The sequence below is a fragment of the Eriocheir sinensis genome, chromosome 26 (genome assembly GCF_024679095.1).
Source record: "Eriocheir sinensis breed Jianghai 21 chromosome 26, ASM2467909v1, whole genome shotgun sequence".
Classification (NCBI taxonomy): domain Eukaryota; kingdom Metazoa; phylum Arthropoda; class Malacostraca; order Decapoda; family Varunidae; genus Eriocheir; species Eriocheir sinensis.
In genome coordinates this window covers 6402689-6412890 of record NC_066534.1, presented here as the reverse complement: position 1 = coordinate 6412890, position 10202 = coordinate 6402689, and the positions used below count along the sequence as shown (strand labels likewise).

Here is a 10202-nt window from a genome sequence, read left to right as displayed (position 1 = left end):
CTACTTTTTCTTTTTTAAAGTGATCTACTTTGTTATGCAATAATAATGGGCAAATATTTAGAGAATATCAAGTTCGGAGTTCATCAGTATAAGAATTATATCCAGCTAAGTAGGACACCACCACTGTGGGCGTAAGCTGCCTCTCCTGGTGAGGTATGGGAGGAGAGAGAAAGGAAGGGAGCCCTCCCCCTCCCTGTCCCTTCTCGTTTCACCAACTATTCCCACCAACACCAGAGAGTGAGAGAATATGCTCTAGCAATGACCTTCTCTTTATCCACACCACACACTACATTCACATATAACACATTTTTCCAAAATTCAAAATTCAAAATAAATTCAAATGGCCTATGAGTCCTGCCCTGGAGTCTGGGGACCACAACCAAGAGGGTAGGACCTTCTGACTGCTGAGACAGAGGTGGTCTTCTGAACCTAAAGACCTTCTTCTTCTCAATTTGCAACACATTGTGCGGTCCACCTTAATTTTCATTCTGTGGAACATCAATATCTTCTTAAAACATTATTTTCAAATGTTAAATATATATATATATATATATATATATATATATATATATATATATATATATATATATATATATATATATATATATATAATATATGGTAACTCGATTTACGCGAGTATTGTGTCCTTGAAGAGGTCGCGTAAATCAAAAACAATGTAAATAAAAAAAAGAGGTAGGTTTCTGTCGAAAAATAAATACCGTATTTTTCGGCGTATAACGCGCACCCCAAACTTTAAGACAACAATTTTGAAGAAAAAAAAAAAGTTCTTAAAATGCTCAGGAATATGCACGGGTTAAAGAACATTGACAATGTAAAGTTTCCCGAAATTTATATATTTTTGGTGTAATCTTTACTCTTTGAATTGACAAGTGTCCTTGAGTAAAGCAATGAAAATGGCGGCCGGGCTGGTGTTGTGAGAAATACATCCCCGTAAACATACTGATGATGCACAGCTTCTGATATCATAATAAGCATATTATTCCCACCATCACTCGTAGGTTATGACAGACAACTAGGGAAGACACAATTCACACGGTTCTGGTGACACGCGGCATGCAGCTGTTTGTTGTTTGGGTGTGGTGTGGTTTTCAAACAATGCAAATGGCGGCCGAGCTGGTGTTGCGAGAAATATCTCCTTGTACATACTTATTATGTACAGCTTCTGAGATCAAAATTAGCATACTATTCTTACCATCACTCGTAAGTTGTGACAGACAACTAGGCAAGACACAAGTCACGCGGTTCTGGTGACACGCGGCATGCAGCTGTTTGCTGTGTGGGTGTGGTTGTGTGGTTTGCAAACAATGCAAATGGCGGCCGGGCTGGTATTGCGTGAAATAACTCCTCGTACAAGACTCATGATCTACAGTTTCTGATATCATATTTATCCCATTATTCTCACTAATATTAATATTTAATAATGAACACATGGATATTTTTTTTCCAATATGATTCTTTTACGTAGCTTGTACTGCTCCTTAGTCATACAATCGTAAGCCACCTGTGACATCAAGATCATACAAATGGCGCCCGACGGAAAAATGGGATAACAGCAAGGCATGGGCGATCCTCCATGTAACGGGCTTGTCGGGGGGCGTTTAAAGGGTGTTGATTAAGACTTCAGCTTCCTTAAGGCGAATTATATTCGTAGCCTTTATGTACAAGAAGCGACGGAGCGAGAGCGACTGTCGTTGTGTGTCAGTCGGACTCTCGTGAAGGAGTGGCGAGTTACAGGTTGGAAAATAATTGTTACAATTGGTCACGTATGTCAAGGTGACCTCCACGCACCATCGGAGTGCTAAGTATACAAAACTGAGACGGTAAACACTGACGGACGACATTCCTATAAGGTGGCGTGATCTATCTGTCGTGGGGTTTTTCCATTGACAATTGTATGCCTAATTCGTGGTGATATTAAATAATAATAATACATTGATATCCTACTATAACACTGCTCGGTCACCTACCAGTGATCGCGACCTCGCGATATATAAAAATCGAAATAGCAGTCTAGGTACCATGAACATACATAGAGGGAGTTTGTCAAGCAGACTGCCTATGACACAATTATATTAAAACACTGGCTATGTAAGAACAGATGTGGAATTATAATATAAATAGGGAGAGGGAAACCACAACGCGTGTGACATGAAACATAAGAAACCTCTCAAAAGATAAATATAAGGACACACGTATAAGAAACTATCAACTGGCATAGGTACAGACAATGAAACGGTGATCTAGCTCCTAAAAAAAAAAAATACAGTAGTGAAACACAGTACATTGTTAAGTATAGGAGCAGCCAGGTTTCTGTCCCCTGACTTGTCTGAGAAAAGGAAAACTACCTTGCCAGTGGCCTCCCTGCATCCAGTCGCCGCGTCTGCACAACCAAATAATCGTGCAGGACAGAGTTTCTCCTAATAAGGTAGCACATGACGACGAGACTGACGAACATCAGAAACATTGGTACAAAAAATCCAGGGTACAGGTAGGGGAGATGCAAATAATCAGGCAGCGTTTCCTCCAGGGTTTCCGCAAACTCTGTTTTGTTCGCGAAAGACAATGAATTAAGGGAATTAGTCACATACGAGATGCTGGAGAAATGAATGTCATCGAGAGACCGTAGAGGAAACACTCGATGGGAAATATTGGCCGTGAAAACCAGACGAATCCGGGACGGGTACGTTGTTATGTTAGTGGAGCGGATATAGCATGCTTCCGCTATGGCATAGTGACCAGTAACCCGTTGATAAGTGGTACCCTCCGGGCAGATGACCGATACATAGAATGACTGAGGGAAATAAAAATAATGCAGACCCTGAAAGTTCTTATGGAAAACAGGCGTTGGTGTTTGCTGCTTGTAAGGGCACAGGGAAAGAGCGTCAGACGCGTTTACGCGGGTGAGGGCGATCTCGCATACCCCTCCCCGAACTGGAAGGAAGGCAAAGAGAGACGCAGAGCAATAGAATCGCCCGAAGACCGTCTCCTTGCAAGACTGCAAGAGTGAGTAGCTACCCGTTGAATACAGAGCGAAATCCTTCGCGATTAGAACAAGAGACGGGGACGTGTCCAGGGCCAACACACTGTCCTTTGCCGAAAAAGGGAACGGGACAATTTCGTGTGCCTCAAACACGTCCGCCGTCTGAAACGGAACATGAATGATTATGGCATCAGGGGTGAGGCTGGACTCAATCAAGGGGTAAAAATACTGACTCATGTCCGGGGTGAATAAAGGCGTCAGGCTATAATTTTGATACCCGATCTGGACAGTCGTTCTCAAATCGTGTAGAGGGAACAAGGCAGGTGTGACTCTACCGTGCGCTGCATCAACCATGTTGCTAATAACCTGCTGATTAGCCGTTGCGACGGAGGTAATGACGTTTTCCAATACATGCAAGGCCTGATCTAGGAGGAGAAACTGATTCACCTGGTCGATCTGTTTGACAACTATGTTGATAACCTCTACCATCTTATTTGTCTGCTCTAGCAGTACCGCAATGTTAGTATGCAATTGCGCAAGTTTTCTACAATTGCCATTGATCACCCTGCGATTTCGAGCAGCAAAGGAAAGTACATGAGCGTAGTGGTCCCGCAAATCGCGAACGTCCTCGTCGGTAGCCGTACCGAAAAGGAACTTTGAGGCGGACCCCACGATGTTGAGCAATCCCCTCTTTACCCGAGAGTGAACTGAGTGAAAACTATAATCCATGTTTACCTCATCAACTTTTCCCCGTAAGAACAGAATCCTATCCTCCAGTAGTTGAAAAAGAGTCAGAGAGTTGGTACTAGAAGGTGCCTTTGATTCCCTAGTCTTGGTAGCCCGGATGGCGTCTGCCATGCCGAGGAGTTTTTCTGAGACTATCCTGATTATGTCCGTGCTGTTGGTCAAGGAAGTATATGGATATTTTACGAGGAGCACATCTTCTATGAGGAAGACCTCTCCTATGTGTGCCGTGAGGGCACCAGGCTTCAGGTGGATGGGTGTTGTTGCAAGCAGGGAGCCGAGGGACAACAAGATGGTCAGAAAACGCAACATCATGATCTGAAAGTGGTGGAATGAAGTATTTAAACCCGTGGTCTCAAGTTATAGCTATGGGTGTTGGGATTATCTTGTTGAACATGTGACTCTGAGGGGGAAGTACCAATATCAAGGTCCAAAGGTGAGGGAATTACTTTCAGACGATCACTGTGAACTTCTAGACTGACTCCACTATTCGACTCGAGAACCTCGAACCGATTTCCCCTGACATTCCGAACAACTCGGTAAGGACCCACAAATTTAGCCCCCAGTTTCGAACTCCTTTCCGCTTGCTTAATCATGACTGTGTCACCCTCTTTGAAATTCACCGGGACGGCCTGTTTGTGTTGTTTTGACATCATTTCAACCTTCGTAGCTTTTAACGTACACCTAACTTCTGAGTGTATCTTGGAAAACATATGCATCTGCTGTTGTGCGTACCTATCAATGTTGTAGAGAGGTTGCTGTGGGGTTGTAAGGAAGTCGTACGGAAGACGTTTCTCCACCCCATATAAGATGTAGTAGGGAGACTTCCCCGTAGAGTCGTTTACCGACGTATTTATGGAAGCGGCTATATGCGATAGCCAATCCTCCCAATTATCGTGGAGATCGTTCCTATTAGCCCTCTCCGCCAACCCATTAGCAGCTGGGTGGTAAGCTGTGATGAAGGATTGCGTGATGTTAAACTGAGCGCATATTTCGCTCAATACTGAGTTCCTAAACTCGGTGCCATTGTCACTCAGAAGAATTCGAGGAGACGAATGTGGACACAACACGTGAGTCACGAGGGCATGGGCCACGCGTGTGGCTGTCTTGTCCTTGAGAGGCGCTAGAACTAGAAACCTAGAGAACTGGTCGACGCACACCAATAAGTAGCGCGAGCCATGTTGGCTCTGGGGGAGCTGTAGTAAGTCTATATTAACAACATCCCATGGCGCCTCTGGTACTGGGTATTGCAACATAGGTGCTGGCCCTTTGACGGACCCCTTGTGCTTAGCACAAACGACGCAATGTGCGACATGTTTTTCTACATCAACCCGTAATGTGGGCCAGTAGAATTTTCGTCTGGTGACAGATAGCGTCTTGTCTCTTCCTGGGTGACCCGCAATGGGTGTGTTATGGACCAGCTTAAGCGTCACGGGGACGTATATGTCTGGGATGACCAGTTGGTCTATAGGTACCGGTTTGGTTGGCCATGACCTACAAAGGAGGTTGTCCTCTGATAGGAAGAATTGTGAAAAGGAACTGGCAATTCAGGAAGGTTTGATTCGTCTCCCGACTCGAGGGCGTAAATTAACCTCTTCCACACAGGGTGGTCACGCTGAGCAGTGTGTAGCTCAGGTGAAGTGAAGTTGTGGATGACCTCTGGGTGGTAATCGCGCCTATCGGAACATTCCGAGATAAGGCATCTGCGACCACATTTGTTTTCCCGGTGATATATTTTATCTCCGGATTGTATGCTTGGATCGTTAAGAACCATCTTGCCAGACGACCGTGTAGGTTTTTTCCCTTGAAAAGATCAGTTATGGCCGCGTGGTCCGTAAACACCACAATTTTGTACCCCATCACAATGTCACGAAAATGCTTCAGAGCCCACACAATGGCAAGAGCCTCTAGGTGGGTAACAGAATAGTTCTTTTCCGGAGCTGTAAGTACTCGACTGGCGAACGCTATCACATGCTTTTGCCGGACGTATCTGTTTGCATCAGCGCGGCTCCTACTCCACTAGCCGAAGCGTCGGTACAAAGCTGAAAGGGGTCCTTGAAATCCGGAAAGACAAGGACCGGAGCCCGTGTAAGCGCTTTCTTTAAATCCTCAAAACTCGTTTGATGAGCTGGGAGCCACTGAAATGGCACGTCTTTCTTTAAAAGATGGGTTAGGGGACTCTCTCGGGCGGCGAAGTCCTTAATGAAAGGCCTGTAATAACCTGCGACACCCAAGAAAGACCGTACCTTGTCCGCAGACGTTGGCTGAGGAACTCGGCAATAGCCTTTATTTTGTCGTCCACTGTATGGATGCCGAATTCGTCCACGACATGCCCCAAGAACTTGATCCGAGGCTTTAAAAATTCACATTTGGTGATTTTGAGCTTTAATCCGACCTCTTGAAGTCTGTGTAGGACTGCTTTTAGTGTTTCCATGTGTGCATGCACGTCTTTACTTGCTATGATGATGTCGTCTAAATACACATAGACAGAGTTGCCCAGCAAGTCACCAAAAATACTGTTCATTGTCCTTTGGAAGGTCAAGGGAGCTCCTTTGAGCCCGAACGGCATCCTCGTCCACTCATAGTGGCCATGAGACGTGCTGAAAGCCGTTATTTCACGTGACTCGGGGGCCATGGGCAGTTGCCAGTAGCCACTGACCAGATCAAGACTCGTAAAGACTTTATTTCCTCTACCGAGACACATCAGAAGATCTCTAAGAACGGGAAGCGGAAAATGATCATCCACGGTCGCGGTGTTCACACGCCGGAAATCAATCACAGGACGATAAGAGCCGTCTTTCTTTGGAACCAGGAACAAGGGCGAATTCCACGGGGAATTCGATTCTTTGATGACACCTTGTTCTAACATTTCAGAGATAAGTTGTTGCACCACCTCCCTCTGACTGTGGGGAGCTTGTACGCATTGATATATACAGGATTTGTATTGGGTTTTAACTTAATGTGGTGTTCAGCACACTGCGTAACTCAAGCGGCTCGCCTGGTAGAGCAAGCGCCCCCCGATAATGCTCCAGAAGCTGGACTAAGGTTGGCTTAATTTCGGAATAGTGTGCAACTTTTAGGAACGCCTCTAAATGAGCTGTGTCTTGTTCGGGAGAAGCCTGACACGCCGAGGATATGCCGGAAACTTGGGCTGAAGGGTATTCAGCTGGTTCCGGGGCGACATTTCTCCCATACACTAGACACTGGCATAATCGAACACCGTGTTTTAAGGATACAGGGGATCCAGACGTGTTTATTACCAATGCCTCTGCAAAACCTCCCTCCTTGACTGTTGCAAGAGTTACCTCCACCGTCACGCGGTGTACGTGAGGAACTCCGTCGATACACACATCACTGCCCGCCGGAGGGGCGTTAGGCAAACGGATTTTAACAAGTTTTGCAGCACGATCCGGAACTATATGAGGACCTTCTACGACTGCCGTTACTGTCCGCCACAAGTCTGCAATGGTTTCGTGTGGTTTGACCGTAAGAGGGGACACTTGGGCGGTGGCAGCCCCTGAGTCTGTGGTGGGTTGGTCATTTTCCACCTCTGAGGGTGAGATTACATTTGACAGAGGCGATGGATTGACCATCCCCTGTATGCGTCGGCCTTGATACACGATCGCGTTGCTTACAGGGTTTATGGCGATGTGCAGGTCTTTCATGGCGTTCAATCCTAAGATCCCATCCACAGGTAAAGCAAACCTGCTAGAGACATAAAAGAAATCTCGAAAGGGACATACTTTTTCATGTAAGCTGACTGTTAGTGGTACTCGCCCAAGGATTCCCAAAGTGGTGCCCGTCACGCCTACCACATTCAGGTCGTTCTCTTGGAGCGGCCAATTTTCCCCACTCGCTTGTCGTGTCAGTGACCTGTAAGCGGAGTCGGATATGACATTGACTGTGGCACCTGTGTCAACCGCTAAGGTGAGTGAAGTGTTGCCCACCTTGCAAGGGAGGGCAATTATGCTTGTCCGTCCCAAGGCGGCAATGACGGAGTCAAGTTGCTCCCAATTAGTATTTTCCTTAAGGGACACTTGGATGTACGCCTCGGGGCTGGCACGAAGTCGTGTCTTTTTATTCTGAGAAGAGGAGTGTGGTTTACTGTCCGCTGAGGACTTGTACTTCTGTTCCTCCTTGGCCTTTTGTATTGCAGAACAACTGTCTGAATCATGAAAACAATTCCCGTGGATATGGCAAAAGGCAGCCTTCCGCTGATGGGTTGGCCTAGGGTTCCTGTGTGATGAATGATGCCCGCCCCTGTAACCTCCTGACCTCCTATCTGAGCCCCGTCTCGAATGTGTTGATTCCCTACGTTTCGCGAAACAAGAATGTTCAGAATGTCCTGATTGTTTGCAAAAACTACATGTGAGAGATGCCTTACTTTGTGCTTGCAATGCTGCAGCTGGGGCGAGGGGTTGATGGTGAGGGTGTTCCTGAACCTTGACCTCTAACTCTGAGACGAAGTCAACCAACTTCCCGCTCGGTTTGAAGGCCAAAGGGAGGGCAGAACGGCGGTTCTTCTCTGAAATATGAAATAAGTAAAAAAACAACTCGAAAACTGTCTTCACCTGGTGCTTTTGCATACAGCCCCCTGGAAGCCAGAGCGCGTCTTCCAGGCTCTTGACACAGTCAACCGCCAGCTGATTTGCCTCAATCATGGCGTCCCAAATCGGCTTTGTTGAGGAATTTTTTTGGAGGGACTCAACCGTGTGTGCCATCTGTCTAACGATGCTTGGTTTACTCCCGCCCCCGAAGATTTTAATGAAATTCCCTTTAAAAACCTCATAGTTTACACCAATGTCCCCCGAAGCGAACGCTGAGGACTGCATCAAATTCAGTGCCCGAGAGCCTGGAAGTAACCGTGACCGAAGGAAAGCGATTTTATCATGATCTTCCGTAATGGAGGAATTTACGATGGCAGATTCACACAAATCTAAAAACTGTCGCGCCGAAAAATCGGTCTCGCCTCCCGAGAATTGTCGAATACTGGCGTGAGTTGGAATGACCCGAATCGGGGGCGGGGGGAAGTGGTGTGGGGCCCCAGGAGGAGGAGGGGGAGGTGGATCGACAGGCATTGTGTTCGGCCGAGTGGGGGTTAAGTACGTAGCCCCCGATCGCAAATTCACCACATTTAAATCACCGGTGGTTGCACCTTGCTCCAATTCCTCCTCACTTGAAGGACGAGCCAACTGTTTAAAGGTGTCGCCGAGTTTAGCGAGAGTGTCTTTGTTCATACTATGGTGTAAACCATTCACAAAAGAGGAGCAAATGTTGATAGCTGTAAAAATGAACCAATAAACGGAACGTGTAGGAATGAATAGTTTGCATTGAAAACCCTAAAAAGGCAAGAAAGAATGGCTAGCAAGGTGCCTGTATAGACGTAATAGAAGTTAAGGTTATAATGGAATGCCCTAATGATATGGGTATAATGAAAGAATAACTATATAAACAAAGTGGTATGTTAAGTGAGTATACCATTGAAGCTCACGTTTTCTCTCGAGCGGTGAAAAGAAAACGGAGGCAGGGCACACTGATGAAGATTAACTTTGATAAGGGAACTCACATTATACTCAATAGACTCGCTAGCAAACTATAAGAAAGAATCAATATCGTATAGGAATGAACGTTACTCTCACAATTATGACTGAAGAACAGTGTTAGGAACACAGAAATAAAAAATCGTGCCTCTGCACGGATAATAATGAAAATGAGCCGAGTCGGCATATTTGGACAAGAAGGGAATATCCACAAATACCAAGATTAGTCAGCTGATGTAGTGGAGAGGGCGACGGCTTGTGATGCCTTGGGTTACGTGCAGTCGTTGCAGGCGCGTCAGGAAACCTCGGCCGCGGCCACAGCGGCGGTGAGAGGTGAGGGATGGGCTGACATCGGAGGACTCGCAATGGCGGATGAAAAACTGCTGACCCAGCAATTTGAGCGGCCGCGGTTGCGGCGGCTGGGAGCCGGTACACTGCCGCCAGCCGAATGATGGCCGCGTCGTCCTTGTTATAGTAAGAGATGGGCGGCGGTGGCAGATAAGACGACTTGGGTGTGTAACCTCTTGAGAAGACGCCTTGCAAGAAACGGTAGTGGGAACAGCTTGCAGTCACCGGGAGATGGCCGCGGGTACCCTTGCTGACTGTTTGCCGGAAGAGGTTTGGGCCGATGCTCCCGGCAGCGGCGGTGGTGCCGCCAGCTGTGGAGCGAGGGGCATGCGGGGTGTCCCAAGGTCAGCGGGGCGTGCCTCCTCCTTGCTGGTGTGAATACTTCCGCCGTATCGTGGAGTGGCTTGCAGTGTTCGTAGCAGTGCTGGCTTGAAGCGGGGGAGCGGCTTGTAGATTGTGGCCCTCGCGTTCGGCTGCGTAGGCCGGAGGGTGTGCTCGGGGCTTGTAGGCTTGACGCCTATAGAGTTGCTTGTAGCTGGTGTGCTCGAGGCTTGTAGGCTGTAGAGCCT

The 10202-nt window shown here is 47.0% G+C and overlaps 1 protein-coding gene across 2 annotated transcripts; it reads right to left on the bottom strand.

Moving 5' to 3' along the window:
• Window positions 1-760: 760 nt before the first annotated feature.
• On the bottom strand, window positions 761-9707 carry LOC127003723 (uncharacterized). Of its 2 annotated transcripts, XM_050870676.1 has the most exons (3): window positions 9504-9707; window positions 8130-8270; window positions 761-4063 (listed from the first exon to the last, which is right to left on the bottom strand). In XM_050870676.1, exon 3 carries the CDS (start codon window positions 4058-4060, stop codon window positions 2363-2365), a length of 1698 nt encoding a protein of 565 aa, XP_050726633.1. In that variant the 5' UTR covers window positions 4061-4063; window positions 8130-8270; window positions 9504-9707; the 3' UTR covers window positions 761-2362. The 2 variants fall into 2 exon arrangements, with proteins under 2 accessions (XP_050726633.1, XP_050726634.1); XM_050870677.1 differs by lacking the exon at window positions 9504-9707 and having other exon boundaries at window positions 780-4063; window positions 8130-9476.
• Window positions 9708-10202: the final 495 nt, after the last annotated feature.